At 42.2% G+C, this 21,373-nt stretch overlaps 1 protein-coding gene across 8 annotated transcripts in view; it reads right to left on the reverse strand.

Moving 5' to 3' along the window:
- The window catches only part of LOC307051380 (protocadherin alpha-C2), a gene marked incomplete at both ends in the record, with an annotated part of 147,142 nt that overhangs the window by 14,657 nt on the left and 111,112 nt on the right, over positions 1-21,373 (reverse strand). For all 8 annotated transcript variants that reach the window (XM_079701692.1, XM_079701689.1, XM_079701690.1 and 5 more), the window contains 2 exons: positions 11,840-11,928; positions 14,843-14,901. In XM_079701692.1, coding sequence (XP_079557818.1) covers positions 11,840-11,928; positions 14,843-14,901 — 148 coding nt within the window. The remainder of the gene's footprint in view (positions 1-11,839; positions 11,929-14,842; positions 14,902-21,373) is intronic.

Genomic DNA, 21,373 nt, shown 5'->3' on the forward strand with positions numbered 1-21,373 from the left:
GAATGAATGTGCATCCATAGAATTGGCCTACAACCACTCTGCCCCTGACACAGGAGGCATCCCTGAGGAAAAGTGAGATTTAGAAATAGTGACTGACTTTTCTGCTAGCTACCATGCCCTTTATTCGTTTATTTATTTTAATTTAAATTTTTTTTTAATTTTTTGGTTGCGCCACATGGCATGTGGGATCTTAGTTCCAGGGATCAAACCCACCCCCCATCCCACCCCTGCATTTGAAGCGTGGAGTCCTAACCACTGGACTGCCAGGGAATTCCCTGGATTGTGTTTCCTGATTGTGCCAAATTAGCATCAACAGTTACTGTCCTTTCATGACATACCTCTTACCTAATTAATTCTCTTTCTCTGCTCTAGCTCAGCCAATGGAACCAGGACAGTTCCCCTTCCTCACTAAGGGAGAGGTCTGCCATTCTTGATTTTCTTCCCTTGCATTTGGGAGCTAGAGCCCCTGTGGTATTCTCCAGAACTTCTTTACCAATAATAAGCCTGATTCTGAACTTTGATTTCCTCAGGTAGCCCCATGCATCAATTCCTAATTAGCTAAGGTCTGGAGAGAAAGGGGGTGATGAATATGTCTCCAGCAAACTTCTGGCAATTAATAGCTTTTAAAAGGCTTTTAAAGACTAGTCCACACTAGTACACCCTCTTCAGGGTCCTAATATGCACCTTATTTTACCTTCATCTCTACTGAAATTTACACACAGACACACACAGCCACTGCTGCCTGCACATAAATGACTCTGAGGTAGGCAGGATAATGGTGCCCCAGAGATGCCCACGTCCTAACTCCTGAAACCTGTGAATATGTTATGTCACATGGTAAAAAAAGACTTTGCAGATGTGATTAAATTAAGGATCTTGTGCTAGAGTGATAATCCTGGATTATCTAGGTGGGCCCAATGTAATCGCAAGGGTCCTTACGAGGGAAAGAGGGAGGCAGGGGAGTCAGAGTGAGATTTGCAGATGCTACGTAGCTGGCTTTGAAGATGGATCAAGGAGCCACTGAGCCCAGAAATGAAGGCAGCCTGAGAGCTGGAAAAGACAAGGAAAAAGGTCCTCCCCTAGAGCCTCCAGAAGGAATGCAGCCCTTCCAACACACTGATTTTTTTTTTTTTTTTGGCTGCTTTTTGGGTGGGTCTTCTTTGCTGCACACGGGCTTTCCCTAGTTGCAGTGAGCGGGGGCTACTCTTAGTTGTGGTGCGCAGGCTTCTCATTGCGGTGGCTTCTCTTGTAGCAGAGCTCGGGCTCTAGGCACGCGGGCCTCAGCAATTGTGGCTCGCAGGCTCTAGAGCGCAGGCTCAGTAGTTGTGGCACACGGGCTTACTTGCTCCGTGGCATGTGGGATCTTCCCGGACCAGGGCTCGAACCCGTGTCCCCTGCATTGGCAGGCGGATTCTTAACCACTGCGCCACCAGGGAAGTCCCAATATGCTGATTTTTAACCCAGCGAAACCCATTTTGGACTTCTGGTTTCCAGAACTATAAGGTAATAAATTTGTATTGTTTTAAATCACCCTGTTTGTGGTCATTCGTTATGGCAGCCCTAGAAACTAATACAGATTTTGGTATCTGGAAGTGGGGTGTTGCTGTTACAAATAAGTAAAAATGTAAAAGTGGCTTTAGAATTGGGCAGTGGGCAGAGACTGGAGGGCTTTGAGGAGCATGAAGAAATTGCCTGGATTACCTTGAAAAGACTGTTAGTAGAAATATGGTTATTAATGACTCTGCCAGAGAGGACTCAGAAGTGAGGAGTATGGTAGAGAAAACATATATTGTCTTGGGGAATACCTAACTTGTCATGAACAGACTGTTGTAGAAATATGGACATTAAAGGTGCTGCCAGGGAGGGCTCAGATGAAAATGAGGAACATGTTACTGGAAACTGAAGGAAAGTGGATCCTTGTTACATAGTGGCAGGAACCTACCTACATTTTAGCTGCAGTAAAACCCATTTTGTACTTCTGACCTCTAGAACTGTAACATAATAAATCTGTATGGCTTTAAGTCACAAAGTTTGCGGAAACTGATTACAGCAGGAATGGGAAAGTACTACAGACCCCTACAGTCGGCCTGGAACTCAGACAGTGAATAGTCTTCTCCTAGTTACCCAACTATTCGCTTCACCTGGCAAGTGGGATGAAGTAACAGTAGTGTGTTATTTAAATGCATAGGGTTCAGCAGCAGGCAGACATGGGTTCAAATATTGCCTCAGCCATTGCTATTCCCTGATGAATTCAACAAATATTTATTAAGCACCATCATGTACTAGACAGCTGCCTCAACACTGGGAATATAATAGTGAGCAAAAACCACCTACTCGATGTAAGGAAGGATGACTGTAAGGAAGTCATTTAATTCCTGTGAGCCTCAATTTTCCTAATCTAGAACATGGGAATAATAATCACTTCTCTCTTGTTTAAGGACGCAATAAATGTAAAGTCCTTATCACAGTTCTCCATAAATAAAAGCTATTATATAGTCTTCCTTTCTCTTGTTCTAAAATACTATTTCTCATACCCAGGGGGGCAACAGCACAGGATTCAAAAACTGAAACTTCAACGACAAAGACCCTCCAACTGACACACACACCTCCCTACTAATAGGCATTAGCTGAGAGAAGGGAACTTCTGCTAACTTCTAATATTCCTTGCTCATCATCACACACACAGCCAGCCTCAGGCTCAAGGGCATCCACCTCAGGGCTGTTTACACATCTGGTGATGCCCTTCTCCCCCCAAAACTCTGACATGGAGCTTGGTGTGCATCTAACGTAAGTCATTTACACTGGCTGAAGCTTCTAGCTTTGTCACAGACCTTTGGGTGACACAGGTGACTATGGAAACAGACATATGACATATGTGTGCTTGGGTAGGACAGTATCTACGACGCAGAGTCAAAGAAAATAAGACAGGTGACTTGGGGAATGTCATCTCACTACTCAGCTTGGCCCACGATGTCACCTAGAGCAACAGTTCTGGACACGGGACCGGGCCAATGTTGGAAGTAAACCCAAGCTGGCAGGCTTTCTTGGACCATCAACAACAAACTTGTTTGTTCAGACTTTCTGTACAGGACAGGCTTTCCTTCTTTTTAAAGTTTGTTTGGTTGTTTTTCACATGCAATCGCAGCTATAATCTGGAGGCTTAGGGTACTCTGCTTGGGATTCAGCAGCCCAGGGACACGACTCTAGCAACAATAGACTTCTCAACATTCCTGTTGTCTTGTGGATGCAAATTTGGTTCCTGAAAGTTACCTTTTCACACCCTAACCTTCTGTAGTTAACCTCTTGAGTCTGACTTCTACAAAGCTCTCCATTCCTATTTTAATACTACGCAAAAAACATCCTTTTTGTCCCTTTATTTCCTTTGGTACTGCCGTCCTCAGGACTGCCTTCTCCCATCCTTCACCTAGCCCACTGCCTTGGAGTTAGACCTTTCCAGGCAGCATACTGCTGAGGAAGCTCTTGGTCTCACTGAGATGAGAGTGGAACAGCATCCATCTCTGCTCCCTGTCCTTTCTATAACTGTGGGTAACAAGCTCCAAGTGCTGAGGCAGAGAGAGGCTCCTCTCCAACCCACAGGCTCGTTTCCAGGCCTCCTGGCACTGACTGAACTCTCTTATGACCCTCCCCTAGAGGCCCCTGGTCTCCAGCTAGTGCTTGACCCGAATATGTTTCTCCAGGTTAGGCAATGACCTACTCAACTGCAAAGCTGACTGCCTCTGAGAAAAAGAACTTTTCAAGTTCTTTTGGAATCTGGACTGAGTTGCTCTGAAAATGTTTGTCATTAAAGATCCTTGCTGTTGCTGGGGACCAGCTCTCGTTTCTAGTTTACTAGAATCAGTGAGGCTGAGGGCAACGCCTGCTGGAGCTGCAAAGCTTAAAGGCATTACAAGTTATCACTACCCCTCTGCCCTCAGCCCAGGCCATAAATAGGTCTTTCTTGTCCAAGCACCTCCCAGGGAGGCGCTCCAAGCCCACCAATTCTATACAATCCAAGCACTCTTTCCCACAGAATGAACTGCTGACCCTCACCCGCCACTTCCGCTTCCCCACAAAGCTCTCAAACACACAGGTGGCCTGTCGTCTTTTTTTTTTTTTTTTTTTTTTTTTTTGTGGTACGCGGGCCTCTCACAGTTGCGGCCTCTCCCGCCGCGGAGCACAGGCTCCGGACGCGCAGGCCCAGTGGCCATGGCTCACGGGCCCAGCCGCTCCGCGGCACGTGGGATCTTTCCGGACCGGGGCACGAACCCGTGCCCCCTGCGTCGGCAGGCGGACTCTCAACCACTGCGCCACCAGGGAAGCCCTGGCCTGTCGTCTTTAAGCCAAGTCAGGTAGCAGAGTTGGTGACACACACACTCCCCCCGCCCCTTCCTTGGTCCTTGAGACCCTAGGATCTCCCCAACAGAAACTTGAATCTCCCTTTCGATAAGGGGCTTAAAAATTCAGCTATAAAGGACGGTGTGTAGAGAAAGCTAGAAGGGAGGGCTATTGAGAAACTCTCCTGTCCCAAGCAACACTTAAACAAAAGAAGAATGAAGTGTATTATTTTCCTAAGACATATGCAGAAGTTGTTTCTCATGATGAAGTTTGCAGGGGCCAGACTGGACTGCTCCAGTGGCTCATTAGACGGATCAATGATAACCAAAGGGACTGTAATGAGCCTCCATTTCCTGACCCTGCATTAGCTGCTTCTCTGTATCTGTGGGATTTGAAGGAAACTGCAGCCTAAGAGAACAGTTCCTGCCTCTCCTCTCTCCTCGCTACACTCTCCAAATGTCTGCCCAGGAGCACACGTCTGAGTGCACAAGGGATTCTATTTTCAGGAGGCACATGATCTGTTGTGGGTCTCTGACATAGAAGAAATTCTTTTACTATGCACCACGGCCCCAACCCTGACTGTATCCTACCCAGGGCTACTGAACCTGGAAGAATGGGTGTAGGAAAAATGAGAGAGGTGCAGGGAATACAGGGTGGAGAGGAAGAAATATCTCAGAGTCTATTTATTCAACAGAAACTTTTGGTTTCAGGAAAAGCAGGAATTCTTCATTCTAGTTTTTTATTTACATGATTTTTATTTTATTTTTATTTACCATTAAAAATAGAGGTGCAGGGTGTTCTCCTAAGAAAGAGTTGAAGAGAGTCACGGATGGAGCCAGCAGAGACTTAAACTTCCTGGCTTCTCCTGGGTAGAGGATTCTAATTCCCCTTCTCACACCACCTCACTCCCTCCCTCCAGGCCAGGTCAGAACACACAAGATAAGCTACATAGAGAACTCCAACAGACATGATGAGCTCCACGCCCCCGGAAAGTAAAAGTGTATCTTACACAAGGACTTACTTTCCTCGGCTACTAGACACAACTAAGGCAAGCTGGCACTCCTGGGCTGTGAGATGCAAGGTGAGAGTGGAGGATACTGACGGGAGGGAGCTGCTCCACCCACATAGATCTCAGATCTTATTTTTTTTTTCCTGATAAAGATATGCACACATCTCCCAGGACTATCGTTGCCATGACAACAGCAGAAGTTGAGGGTGAGCAGGTTAGTGGAACAGCATGCTTTCTAAATTCTCAAACAAGGCCTGAGGCTGCAGTCACTCATGATGTGGAAAAATTCATGTTGACAGTACTCCTATATGGATTCCCCCAAATTTAAGGATCATGGCTTCTTTCTGGGGGAGAATCAGACATGGAGTCTCCATGGAGCCCCTCCGTGGGGAGGTGATTTTGTCAGGGAGGTAGGAATCCCTAAGACAAATAAGAGCATGAATCTCCCTATAAAACTAGGGCACATAAACTGTCCGTTTTCCACAGAGTAAAGAGATGCAGCAAACCAGGGCAAAAACAATCCCCCAAGGACACAAAAAAGGCGCTTTTAAAAAAATCTGCTCTATAATAAAGCCTTCCCACAGAGACTACTCAGAACAACTCAGACCTAAATTCTGAAGCTGAAGGAGAGATTCATACCCTGAAAAATCATAAAAATAACTACGATTTACTAAACAGTGTTCTCCAGGCTGTGTGTATTATCTCATTTAATTCTTGCCAACAACACTGTAAGGTAGACACTACTACTATCTCCATTTTACAGAGAAAGAAACTGGGACTCAGAAAAGTTATGTAATGGTCTCAGGAACATACAATTGCTGGGCTTCCTGCTTCCTGTAAGAATCATAAACAGATGGCTTCCCTGCATGGTTTCTGAGCCTCCAAAGGTATCAGACAATCTCAGGAATATTTACTCTCAACTCTATAACCTTAGGGTTCATCAGGATCACTTGGAGGCCTCCTTAAAACACAGATGGCCGGGCCCCAGCCCGAGAATTGCAGATTTGATAGGTATTGTCATTGTGGCTCTGGGAACCATACCTTGAGAACCCCTGTGCAGTCACTCTAAATTAAGCTTCTCTATACAGATGAACCTGTTTGCAAGCCAGAAATAGAGACACAGATGTAAAAAACAAACGTATGGACACCAAGGGGGGACATCAGGGGTGGGCTGAATTGGGAGACTGGGACTGACATATATACACTAACTAATATGTATAAAATGGATAACTAATGAGAACCTGCTGTATGTCACAGGAAACTCTACTTCACTGTACAGTAGAAACTAACACAACATTGTAAAACAACTATACCCCCATAAAAAAAGAAACAGAGATAATGCAGGCAACAACACAGAAGAATGAAAGCCCCCCCAAAAAAATAAAAAATAAAATAAAAAAATAAACTAAGCTTCTCTAAGGAAACCTCATGGCCTTAGTTGCCTCACCTACTTAATTAACCTTTCACACTTCAGCCCCAGATCCTCTGGGGTGTTCCTTGAAAAGCTATAATGTTATATTTGGCAGTGCTGTGCATCTCGGAATTCCTCCACTGATGAATTCGTTGGCTGAGCTCTGAGCTCTTTTGAATTCTGAGCTCTTTTGAAAATAGAGAATATCTCCCACTCCAAAATTAATTTACTGTTGCCTTAGGTAAGTCCTGAGATCCCATGAAATGTAGAAAGAGGAGCCTGGAAGGACCAGTCAAGACAGCAAAGCAGCCAGGGGCCCTGAAGCCAGACTAGCTCTCTTGAAGGCAGGGACAGTCTTTTTTTTTTTTTTTTTTTTTTTTTTTTTTTTTTTTGCGGTACGCGGGCCCCTCACCGCTGTGGCCTCTCCCGTTGCGGAGCACAGGCTCCGGACGCACAGGCTCAGCGGCCATAGCTCACGGGCCCAGCCACTCCGCGGCATGTGGGACCCTCCCGGACCGGGGCACGAACCCGTCCCCTGCATCGGCAGGCGGACTCTCAACCACTGCGCCACCAGGGAAGCCCAGGGACAGTCTTTTTATAATCTCTTAGGATTCTCTCTAGGAACTGTCACAAGAGGGCACTCATTAAACCCTGTTCAGAGCTTGCACACTGAGAACGTTAAAAGAGTTGTAAGCACGAATGACTGGCCCTTTAATGCCCTCAGCCCCCCAACACACTCCTCCATCTGAAGGATAACTGTGTGCTGTGCACTCCCTACTCAGCTCCTTTTCTTTCCCTGTTCAGTCTCACTGAGCTGCCAAGGAAATAAGATGCCTGTGGTCCAGGTCTGCTCACACAGAGGCAAGGCTGGAGAAAGTGGCCAATAACTGGGATTAACAGATTTAATGCCCGACTTGTTTATCCTGCAGGAAACATCACCTGGTGATGTCCCCATTGATCCCTTCAGAGCGTGGCATCTTAGCCTAGGCTTCTGTGGCCTGTGCAAATGAATGAACAGTGTGGGGACAAAGCCAAAGAATTCATCAGTGGGGAAAAACAACTACAAAGAACACACGTGAGGGGGGATCGGTCACAGCAGGCCTCTCTCTATTCCCATGGCTGCCACTGTTGCAGGTGTTGGTGTCAGAAGGTGCTGGTTCCTGAGAAGGTCTCAGACACAAGTGAAAGGAGGCTCAGGCGCCACTAGGAAGCCTTTTGGAAGCAACTGCACTTTCGTCATGAAACACTAAGGGCAACAGAATCAGTGAAAGGCAGGCTCTACTTGGGAATGAAAGCAACCAAGTTTTTTTCCTTTTTCTTAGGCAGAACTGATAAATTCTCCTCATGCCATCTCCAGGAGGGCGGCTGGGGGTGACGGGACTGTACAGATGTCAGGATGATCCAGACAACCTTAGAGGGTCTGTATCTGGGTTCAGAAATGAGAACTACTGAATTCTGGCTAAGATGCTACCAGCTAAGGCCACAACACAGACTGCATGAAACAAAAGTATCCCAGAAAAAAAGGAATAAAAAGATTAGACATTTGGAACTTCCCTGGTGGTCCGGTGGTTAAGAATCCACCTTGCAATGCAGGGGACGCAGGTTTGATCCCTGGTTGGGGAACTAAGATCCCACATGCTGTGGGGCAACTGAGCCCGCACACCGTAACTACTGAGCCTGCACACCATAACTATTGAGCCCATGCACTCTAGAGCCCATGAGCCACAACGAGAGAGCCCACAAGTTGCAACTACTGAGCCTGCGTGCTCTGGAGCCCATGTGCCACAACTAGAGAGCTCGTGTGCTGCAACTACTGAGCCCATGTGCTCTGGAGCCTGAGCGCCACAACTAGAGAGAAGCTTGTGTGCCACGATGAAGAGCCCGCACACCACAACGAAAACTTCCACATGCCGCAACTAAGACCTGATGCAGCCAAATAAATAATTTTTAAAAAAAGATTAGACATTTATTAATACTATATGTCAAGCACTATATTCAGCTCTTTCTTCTTTAGTTATCATGGCAACTAGATAAGATAGGTGTTATAATTATACCCAATTTACAGATGGGGTAATTAAGAAAACATGAATTTAAGCAATTTGCTTATGCTCACCCAGCAAGTAAGTTTGAAGTTGGAATTCAATTCAGATCTGATTCTAAACCATAATCTTCATCTTTATGCCATATTCCCTCCAAATATTGAAGAACATATTCTGAGTCCTAAAACTCTAAAGTACCAAAAGGACAGAGCAGAACACAGAGGAGCATCTCTCTAATGTCCTATCACTGGTGCAGAGGTATACTAAAAGTATGGTTAGGTCACCCACAGAGTAACTGGAAGATATAAGCTCTGTCCAGCTCAGTCCATGAAAACTGTGACTCATGACTCAACAGCCAGGCATAGTACTGGAGGGAAGGGATTATACAAGAGGAGTTAGGACATTTGGGAAGTGGAGCCATGGCGACTCCTTCCCTCTCTTCTGTCAACAAGATGGGTTCCTCCCTCCTACACTGTTGGTGGGAATGTAAATTGGTGCAGCCACTATGGAAAACAGCATGGCGGTTCCTCAAAAAAACTAAAAATACAGTCGCCATATGATCCAGCAATCCCGCTCCGGGGCATATATCCGAACAAAACTATAATTCGAAAAGATACAGGCACCCCTTTGTTCATAGCAGCACTGTTTACAATAGCCAAGACATGGAAGCAACCTAAATGTCCATTGATAGATGAATTGATAAAGAAGATGTGGTAAATATATAAAATGGAATATTACTCAGCTATAATAATGCCACTTGCAGCAACATGGATGAACCTAGGAATTACCATACTAAGTGAAGTAAGTCAGAAAGAGAAAGACAAATATCATATGATATCACTTATGTGTGGAATCTAAAATGCAACACAAATGAACTCATCCACGAAACAGATATAGACTCACAGACAAAGAGAACAGACCTGTGGTTGCCAAGGGGGGAGTGGGAGTGGGGGAGGGAAGGATTGGACGTTTGGGATTAGCAGATGCAAACTATTATATAGAGAATGGATACACAACAAGGTCCTACTGTGTAGCACAGGGAACTGTATTCAATGTCCTATGATAAACCAGAATGGAGAAGAATATAAAAAAGAATGGGTGTATACATGTATATATATACACACATATATCTGAATCACTTTGCTCTACAGCAAAAACTAACACAACATTGTAAATCAATTATACTTCAATAAAATAAAAAATTCTTAAAAAAGATGTGTTCTTAACATTCTTTTGAATTTGAAGGAGAGTCCTGGGCCAGATGCAGATAAAAATAATCAGTAAACAGTTCCTATTTCCCACTGGCCTAGGAATATACACCAACCAGCATCACTGATGAAAGGGAGAATGTATTCAAAGTTAATTTGGGGCTCACCAGCCTGACCTACAAAGCTCTATGAGAACAAGAAAAAACCCTGAAATGGAGGCAGGGTAGGAGGGCATGATTTCATGGGGCTGCTTGGATTGAGTAGTTCTCACCTTTCAGATGCCTCCCGTCCTGCAGCACTTGGTAGTCTGAATCCATTTCCACCTCCATCGTTTCTTCACACCATCACTGGCATTAGGGTTGCAGATTTGTCAATGAACTATTTTATGTTTTTCCCCTTGCCATCTGGCAATATTAGCTTTCTAATGAATTGCTTTAACTTGGGCATTTGTTTTTTTTAACAAATGTGATTTTTAGTTGAATTATATAATATTCATAAATAGCAAATGCTGGCTGATTAGAATCAACGAAAACCCTTAGAGCTGCCAGCGAAAATGGGCCCTTAGCTGCACATGTTACTTGCATAGCCTAATCACTTGAAAGGCACCAGCTTATTTTTGGAAAGAACTTTTTACACATACGCTTATGTAATCTGTTATGTATGTATATATGTATGCATTTGGATTTGGGTGGATTCTTGCAAGCCAGCCATGCTATGAGTATAAGAGCTAGATACACTTGGATTTGGAGCTAGACACACTTGGGTTTGAATCCTACCTCTGCCACTTACAAACTATGTGAACTTGGGTATGTTTCTTAATCTCTCTGTGTCTTTAGCTCCTCACATGTAAAATAGAGATAATAAATCCCTTGCAAGATTGTCTCAAGGAATAAATGAGATCACACAAGGCACAGTGTCTGGGTACATTGTGGCTCAATTATTAATAATTATTACTGTCATCATCATGTTCTATTAATAGAGGATTATGGTAGACAACATTTGCAGTCTCTATAGTCCTTCCTTTCTGATAACTGCCATAGGGATGGGCCTCCAAAGCCATATTTGTATTATATGACACTGCTTCAGTGATTGGGCAAGAATAAGGAAAATAAGGAAATATGAGTTTAGGCAATTTTTTAATGCTCACCCAGACATTGGGTTCTTGATTTAATCTGGCAGATTCTCTTTCTTGAAAGTTTGGATTAGGAATCAGTTCCCATTTGTCCTCTGAACTAAGAAACTGCAAGACTGGTCATGTTTGGCAACGTGCATGTCAAGGCAATAAAAGTCAGTCTGCAGAATGATGTACATGTCAGGGAAGGAGGAGGCCTGACTGTGACTTGAAGTCAACCAGAGTGGTGCCCTGGTTCTGACAACTTTTCCACTTCCATGAGAAACTCCATTTCATCGATCTATCTGTTAATCAATCTATCAGTGTCCCTTCTGCTTACTACTTTGAGTGGATTTCCATCATCTTTAACCAAAAGATCTCTGCTAACAGTGTCATCTCTGTGCATGAGGCCACCAGATCTTGCCTGTTGTACTTCGGACAGCCTAAGCATTTGAAATGTACCCAGTTATTTTAGAAAATAACTTTACACACACACACACACACACACACACACACACACCCTTATGTTATCTGTTTTCAACTGCTGAAGTACATTAAGTGGAAAATCAAAATCTCCTGCATAACCATGTATGCAAGGAAGTCACACATGTAAGAAAAAGAAGTAAGAATAAAAAGAGAGCCACTGACATTCCTGGTCTTACAAAAACAGGTCATCTCATGGCTTTCCAGAATCCAAGCAAGAAGGGAGAGACCCTGGGTCTTTACCTGGTGTCGCACTGGATACTGTTGGCCACTGCTGATCAGGCCCTCCTGGACCAGCTCGTAGAATGCCAGCCTCCTCCAGGTGCACAGAGCTGAGTAAACACATAGACCCAAATAACAGTTAGACCATAAATGCCTTTCCAGCTTTCCTTCCACCCTCAGAAAGTGCTTACATCTCTGGAGGCAGGGCTGCAGCTAACACTTTTTACTCATACTGCAAAAGCATTGCTGACTTACTGTCTGCTACACCATGCAGGCGATAAACATGTTTTATCTTTATAGCAATTTTGGTTTTCAGTAATGCTGTGTGGTGTTCATTAAATCTAACAGGAAGCCCATCAGAGGGCTAATGACATTTTATCGTCTTAATGCCAAAGCAGATGAGGACAGCTTGTTCTCAAAAGCCCCAAGCCTCTTTTGCTAGTTCTCTTATTTCTGGGTTCTCATAGGAAAGAGGAAAGCACAAACATTATTTGCTGGTAACTGTAGTATTATTCCAGTTTGGCCCAATTAATTCTTAACTTTATTTTCTGTTTTACTCTTTCTGTATCTTTCCCTCATAGATAACCCACCCTACATTTCCTGGGACTAGAGGAAGTTTATCACCAGCACTCATGGATCCCAGTTCAGAAGAGATTAATTCAGCATGAAATATTGCAGAGAGTGAGACATGAACTGGGAGATCCTTAGAGGCAAGTAGAGATAGAACGTAAATTGTTCAAGGGCAGAGAGAACATCATATTCTTTATGTATGTTTAATGTTAGCAGATATGAGACCCTCAATATTTTCTGGATGAAGAACGGAACAAATGGGACCCTAAGAGTAAATATCACCCAAGAAAACCCTCATCAAAATAAGAGGACTCTTTGAAATTAGGCATTGGTTCATCTCGGAAGTTAAGTTACTAAAGTAAAACTTAGAGTACTACTGCCTGAAGGGGTCATGAGACTTAACAGAGCAGGAAAACTTGAAATATTGTGGGGGAAGGTCATCTCTAAGTTCAATATTCTCTTACTCTTTTTTTTTTTTTTGGTTGTGCCAGGAGGCTTATGGGATCTTAGTTCCCGGACCAGGGATTGAACCCGTACCCTTGTCAGTGAAAGCACAGAGTCCTAATCACTGGACCGCCAGAGAATTCCCAATATCCTCTTACCCTTTGACTTCAAACAACATATCTAGTGGAAATTCACTCATTAAGCTCTGCCCTACTGCTGTTCTTCCCTTCATCTACACCCTAGAATCTTCTCTTTTTTCCAAATATTAATATCCTTCAGGTGTTGGTGGATTCTTCCAGCAAATTGTATGGGTTCAATTAGATTTACTCTGAAGATGGAACTAGCCTAGGAACCAGCTCAGCTCAAAGCAGAATTTTCAAAGGAACAGGCACATGATATCTGAGGCTAGAAAGGCCAAGAAGCCAAGCGTATGTGTGAAAAAGATGAGTGTTGTTTAAGTTCACAACTTTAACATATGTTCCATGTACTACACTGTGAGGAATAAATAACATTTAGTTTTAATTTTTATTTCATTTCTTATCCTACTTGAATCTCATAACATCTTAATTGAAACCTGAATAGAAACACAGGTGGCTTTTTTTTTCATTTGAAAATGGAATAAGGAACTGATATAGTTTAGTATTTTATTTTAATATAGTTTTAAAGGTGCGTCTTATAGCTTTGGTACTTTTCAAGTAAAGCACTAATTCAACTGGGACAAAAGAAGCTGGTATTGTAAACCATATTTTTTCCTATCATATAGTCCACCACAATAGCTCAGATGCAGGCAAAAGCATAAGCTGGTTTCTAACAAATAGAAAGACTCTTTCTGAAACCTAGTATTCTGGCATCTGCATAAGTGTCTCTGACCTAAAATTATGACCAGATTCCAAAGTGATGTCTCACCAAGCCAACTACTGATCTTCAGTTTTCACTGATTGCTTCTCGTTCAGAAAGAGCACCCATTATAATGATTTCTGCTCAATTTGTAATGTAATGTTTGGGGAATATGTTGATTTATTTTGATTTAATGTGTTTTTAACAGGCTAAAACTAATTTTTCATTAACTCAATACATACTCTGTAAGCTCACTCTTTAGAAACTGATCAAGGTTTAGTGACGATCTACTCAAGAGTTGCCCAGATATTTTGAGGTGCTTAAGTCTGGAGTTTATTTCTTCTTTAAAACTAAGTTATTCTGGTGGTAGTGAACACTAGTTGCTTGGCTCTCTCCATTTGGTTTCCCAAAGACACTCACAAATAATGAATCTTTTATTTGGCCCCGTGGCATGAATACTAGATCAGGTCTGGGAATAATGGTAGTTAATCAATTACTGTCAAAGAGACAAAATAGAGAAGGCAAAATTATATTTAATCTGAGTTTTAAAGTAATGTTATTACTCTAGGTTAATTTAAAAGTAAGCTAGATTTGGTCTCCAGATATTCAATAAAGGCCCTTCACATGGCTCATCCTCTGAAGAGCTCTTGCCACTGAGGGCAGGCAATAAGATAGCAACAAGATGGAAAAGATAAGAAGACTCTAATAGGGGTGAACATGAACAACAATTATTGTGGTTAACAGGATATAACAGTCAATGTGTGATGGAAAACCAAGGTAGACAACAAGTGCATATATATTACACAATGTACTCAAGTCTGAAAGCATCAGTATTCATTATAATTTTAAGGGAAGGACAGAAAGTACAGATAGGGAAGGGATGAAAGAAGCTGAAGCTACTTCCTTATAGAAATTTTAATGAGAGAAAGTAAACAGTCGCCTGTATCTGTGATTTTACAGGAGATTCTTATTTGCCGGCACTTGATAAGCATTTGGCACCGACCACTTCCAATGCTTCAAGGAATAGACACGGAGACATATAAACAACTGCATTCCCCTGGCAAAGTATCTAAGCTTCTCAGTTTTGACAGCTGCTTCCGGCCTAAGAAGACAGTTTATCTGAGTCAAACAGTTGCAGTAACTTCTGAGTGAAATGATGAGGGAAAGCCATACCTGTGCATTCCTGCTCTCAGGGAGGCAGAGTAACGCCAGTCAGGGTTGGGTTGTCGGGGCTGCAAAATCACAAAGGGAGTTTTTGTTAATATGGCAAAAACGATGATCTCCTAGTGACGATGTTCACCAATGAGTTGTTTCTTAAATATTTCCATGTAGCTATTAAATGTATGGAAGAAGCCATTTCATATGCATCTCTAAGATGATGTTCACATATATATAGCACTTCAGGAGAAAATTAAATTAGCTCACCAGGGTCCTTGCACAGATTAAATACCATGGAAAACTGGATTTAATGATGCTGTGAGGACCGGCTTTGGCTTTGCCTTGCTCAAAACATGTCTATGTATTAAGATACACACTATTATATATGAAATAGATAAACAAGGGCTTACTATATAGCACAAAGGAACTCTATTCAATATCTTGTAATAACCTATTATGGAAAAGAATCTGAAAAAGAATATATATAACTGAATCTCTGTACCCCTGAAACCAACACAATATTGTAAATCAACTATACTTCAATTAAAAACAAAACAGGTCTATGTTCCTAAAGCAGCACTAGTGGAAGGACAGTCTATTCTGAAACAGGAAAAGCTTTCATTGTTTTTGCCCTCAAATGTCCTGTTAAGGGAACATCCCCCATTTGGTATTCTAGCTATAAAAGGGCACACAGCTACACAAATTCTGCTGTTCTGGCTGGACTGCAGAACACTGCAATCTGCTGCTGACTTTGCAGCCTGCAGCATGTTTGACTCTGGGCGGATGTGCCCAGTCATAATGCCAGCAACTGACAACAGCCTCTTCTGCTGATTGAAGAGGAATACAAGGGAGAGGAAAACAAACCACCACGGGGTTTGACCTTGTTGTGCTGCATAATCCTTTTCATAAAATTGTACTTGTTTCCCGCTCCTCTGAGGGCTTTGCCTTCTTCTTCAATTACTGTTTGCTAAGCTCTGTTTAACAGGGAGCAGCTGAAACCTAAGAAGAACCTGACTCGCTCTGCACCACCTAATTTTTCATTAACTGGTGAAAGATGCATTGCCCTGTGTCTTCAAACTGTCCATTCAAAGTGGAGGGGGCACCGAGGAAAATGTGGGCACCTAGAGACTGTTCTGGAAGTTATGTGCAGAGTAGAAGCTACTCAGGAATTACTGGGGACAAAATCAATCACCATCACTATCTTGTTATCAATTAGCAAAAATGTTATTATGAAAAACCCATGACAGATGTTCCTCTAGATGTGTTTTCATGGGCAGAGATTAAAGTGGTCCTGTCACTGAATATTGAGGCCTATTTGAATGGAAAGATGAAGAGATGGAGGTTGTATTCTGCATTTTCCTCTGGACTATAATTATCATATTTGGTAGACACAAGGCCACAGTAATGCCAATAAACTATTTCAAAATGTCAATAAGTTTGTTCCTGTCATTCTTATAGTTCATCCAAGGGATGCACAGTATTTCATAAACATACTTCTTCACAAGATCCAGAGAAGTGATCAGCATCTCAACTTCCAGACAGACTTTGGGATGGTTAGATGATATTCAACAATTTAGCCAAGTCAAGGCCCAGAAAAAGCTACAACTCTAGGATACTTTACCTCAAATGTCCCCATACACTAACTGCCCTCTCTGGTCCCTTCCATTCTGTTGGCAAGATATGAACATACAGGGCTTCCCTGGTGGCGCAGTGGTTGAGAGTCCGCCTGCCAATGCAGGGGACACGGGTTCGTGCCCCAGTCCGAGAAGATCCCACATGCCGTGGAGCGGCTGGGCCCATGAGCCGTGGCCGCTGGGCCTGCGCATCCGGAGCCTGACAGTGAGAGGCCCGCGTACCACAAAAAAAAAAAAAAAAGAAAGAAAAAAGATATGAACATACAAGCTGCTTCATCCTTGGTTCTCAAATTCACAAAATGCTATTGATGTTCCTCATAAAGTACCATAAAAATATCTACAGACAAAATGAAGGGGCTCCCATTTTCTATCAGGGGTAGTAGAGGGAGCAAAAGAGAAAACATTTGCAAACCATTTGGTAAACCTGAAAATATGACTGAAATACTTTTTATTAATCATATCATCACCAGCTTTCCCCTGACCATCAGCAGCACTGGTGTTAGCTTGTTAGCTGTAAGAACCCTCCTTCAAGAAAGACTCTGACATCTGTTGAGCAAATGCTGCCAATTTTTCTATGACTGGGTAACATCCATGATGAAAATTGCTGCAACTTGATCTGGTGAATGAAATCACCAACTTTATTTTGCAGAAAGGCACAGTTCTAGCAGGACTGACCAGGAAACTCAGTCCATTACATAATCTCACTTCCTCCACGACACCTAATTTGTCATGCTGCTATTTTCTATAATAGTCCCTCAGCAACAAGATGCTTCTGAGATTTATTTGCCAAAATCATAGTTATGAGACATCTTATGGCAGTGAGGTCAGGCAGGGAAAAGGTAAGGAAGTAAGTAATTAATATGTTTTATGTAGCCACACAATACTAGGCAATGGAATAAGCACTTTATACATAGTACTGAATTTATCCTAATACCTTTGTTAGACCAAAAACTTTATGAAAGGGATTATATCTTTGTTTATAAAACATACTGATATTCTCAAATATTCATAATACATAGCTATAGTCTCGGAAGCTAGCAGGGTTCAGGTATTTGATAGGTTTTTTAAAGGCTTTCGAATAAATCAACTACCATGCAAGGGCAACACTATCGTACTTAAATTACAAAAATTAGAAATCTGGAACTTTAGAGAGATTAAATTACCTGCCTGATAGGTAGGTTTGGCTGATAGTCATGTTTAGGTACTCCTAACGTGAAAGTCTGTGTTTTAAATAAATTTGCATGGAATGACAGATATATATTTTTCTCTTTTTTACTTCTGACTTTCCCAGATTGATTTATTTTAAAATGATACAAAATTAAACGTAATAAAATGTACATGGATTTCATGTGAACTTGGAAAAATTGATTAAACTTGGAAAAATTGAAGCTGAGAGGTTGACTGCTGATAAACCTAATATAATGAGACATATGTTTAGTTCTCTAGTACTTGGATGGTACATCCCTGGGCTTTGCTTAATTTCTATTGGTGAAAAGCCCAGTATGTTCTGTTGTTTCAAAGCATAGTCCTTCAGTAGAATAAGTCATGAAATTCCAGATGTGGAAAAACTGAATTAGGTAGTCCACGTGAGTGATGTAGTATTATTGAAGAACAAGAATCCATTTGTTTCTATCAAAATTATAGCTAAGACTTGATTTATTCTGTAATGGTATTATTTATACTATGGAATATTTGAGCTACAAAAGGGTGAATCACCTCTTCCAAGACAGATTTGAAATAAAATAGGTTTAAAATACCCTATGTCATTCATAAAATCATAGGACTACTCAGTGAAGTAATATGCTATCTTCTTATCATGGAAATCCATGAAGCTATCAATAAATGATCCTCTGAGAAACAAGACTACATGTGGTATCTCTTTTTCCTTCCTAGTAGGAATCTATTAAAGATGTATCCACTGCAAAATTTTCAGTGATATTTTGTGAACACTGATATAAATTATGATAGGCAAAATCCTAAAATGGCCTCCAAGATCCCTACACCCTACTGTAAATGCCCTGTATAATCTCCAAGACTGAATATGATGGGTCTTACTCCATGATTAAGTTATATTATATGGCACAGCTGGCTTTGAAAAAGGGAGATTATCTGGGTGGGAATGACCTAATTATATGAGTCTTTTAAATCTGGGTCTAGAGATCAGAGACAGAAATCAGAGAGATCTGAAGCATGAGAGGAATTCCATGTGAGAAAATATTCTCCACTGTTAAAATACTGGTAAGGACCTGAGAGCAACTTCTAGGAGCTGAGAGTGACCTCCAGCCAACAGTAAGAAAACGGAGAGCTCAGTCCTCATGGAACTGGATTCTGCCAACAGCTTGAATGAACTTGAAAGCAGATTCTTCCCCAGAGCCTCCAAGAGAGAACTCAGCCTGGCCAACATGTTGATTTCAGCCTTGTGAAAACCTGAGCAGGGAACCCAGTCACAGTGCGCAGGTAATAAACGAGTGTTGTTTTTAACCACTAATTTGTGGTGATTTGTTACAAAGCAATAGAAAATGAACACATAAACTGTTGGTCATGAAGGCAAAAAGGAATCTAACATTTAAAATAATCATTGTTATGCTACATATTAGTCTTCTAGTAAATCAAAATGAAAAGATGATAAATATGAGAAGTCTAGGTGAATACTTACTTCTAAAAACAGTAATTTATAATCCTAATCCACAGAGCAGTAAAATAAAATACACATAACTTTAAAACATACCTAATGGGTTCTAGTACAACAGAAAATGCTAGGTTTGCTTAGTTCTGGATGCACAGACTGCTAGTGCAGCAGTTACTCTCTCACCCACAGTTTTACTTCCCTGGAGCCCAGAGTTCTGACCCTGCAAGGCCAGAAAGCAACTGATGTTGCTTATGTGCCAAGGGACTAACATTTTTCTTCGATTTTTGCAATGTTGGAGATTTCTCTGCATTTGTCAAGTTCAAATCCTCAAAAGACAAAAACTTGTATAAGTTTTAGGCTAGCAGATTTAAAACACTGCTAAGGAATTCTCTTGACCTTTGATTTTTGAAATCATGCTTTTATAGTACTCAAAATATTACCATACGAATAAGCCAAATTTATATTCATACTGTAATATGCCCAGGAACATGGAGCCAGGTGAAATTTACAAAACTCATATTCAAAGACACATGTAAATCCCCATTCAATTCAGCTAAACCTCTGGGCTTGATGATGGTAATTTTTCATCAAACGTTTGCAAACAGACATCATCCTGACCTCTCATTGAGAGTAAAATTTGGTGGCCAACCAAGGTAAGTATCCAGAACCAACTCTGCTATTCTGTCAAGCAAACAGCATGCCAGTAGACAATTTGTAATATGCCAGCCTGTGTCCCTGCAGAGTGTTCTGAGTCAGACCAGATGCCCATGTGCAGGCTCAGTCCTGGGTCAGACCAAAGGGTAGGCCAATGACATTCAAGCTACAATAAATAGCTTTCTTCATTAGTCAGAATATGTGCTATCAGATAAAGAGACAGAGAGGAGCTCAGCCATAACTCCATCTGGCTCAGCAGGTCTGTAGAAGAGGGGAAGAAGGGGGTAATTTGAAGAAATTAACGTATTCTCAGACCAAATAAAATAAACCTTTTCTCAGAAGAACAGTCCTATAACCAATACAGAAATGGCAAAACAAAACAGCTCCACCCATTCAAAAGTGACCATCAGAGGATGGAAGTTCAGATACAATTTCTTTGCCTATTCTGACCACTGTGCAGTTTTTATAAATTCACCACGATGGCACTTTACACTAAGTGTAAGTTCTGATCCAGGACAGAGTCAGTCACCAGCTAGAAAAGTCAGTCCTGCAAGAAATAAACTAGGTGCCACTGAAAGAAGGGTTCACCCTTCGAAGTTACCACAACTGGAATTAGAGTGAATATGTACACACAGTGGCAAAATTAACTGAAGATTTGGTGACTACAACTTGCTTTAAAATAAGTGAAAGTGGGGTTTCCCTGGTGGCGCAGTGGTTGAGAGTCCGCCTGCCGATGCAGGGAGCGCGGGTTCGTGCCCCGGTCCGGGAGGATCCCGCGTGCCGCGGAGCGGCTGGGCCCGTGAGCCATGGCCGCTGGGCCCGCGAGCCATGGCCGCTGGGCCTGCGCGTCCGGAGCCTGTGCTCCGCGGCGGGAGAGGCCACAGCAGTGAGAGGCCCGCATACCGCCAAAAAAAAAAAAAAAAAAGTGAAAGGGAATGTAAACTTAACTCATTTCTGCTATACTCCTTTGTGATTTCCACATCTTGTGCCAACTGGTCCCACTGAGGCGCAGTTGGACAAATCTGCCCAGAGCACTCAAAGTGACTCATCAGCAGTCACAGGACCACAGATGCACAGAAACCACCCTAAGATTTGGTTCCTTTTCTTGGAGATTCTGAAGAGGGTGCCAACCACATTCAACACCAGGTTTTCAGAGCTCTCCAAAGAGAAATTCTGCCCCACTGCTGAACAGTTACTTCAGAAACCTCACTGCACAAGTGGCTCATGAAATAAACTCACTGGGGGTAAAATCTACCAAAAGATTAGCCTGATGTTAAATACTGATATTTAATAAGCAACAAGAGAGAAATTAGAGACAGAACAAAGATAAAAGATCTTAACAGGTTTTGCCAATGGTAGAACAAACAAAAATATCCTAGCTTGGTGGTAACGTTTTTACTCATTGATCCTCCCATTGGTGACCTACTTCTATGCAAAGAATTCCTCTTTTTCCAGAGCAGTTAATTGACACTACTAGGTGAATCAGTGGTAGCCTGAATGCCTGAGTATCCCATATCAAAAGGAATATAAACATTGGGATTTCTATCTACTCATACTGTTTCAAAAAGCACAGTCTTTGGAGTCAGACAGATATGACTGAAAATACCACTAGTAGAGTGACTGTGTGTG

The sequence above is a fragment of the Hyperoodon ampullatus genome (assembly GCF_949752795.1).
Source record: "Hyperoodon ampullatus genome assembly, chromosome: 4".
Taxonomy (NCBI): Eukaryota; Metazoa; Chordata; class Mammalia; order Artiodactyla; family Ziphiidae; genus Hyperoodon; species Hyperoodon ampullatus.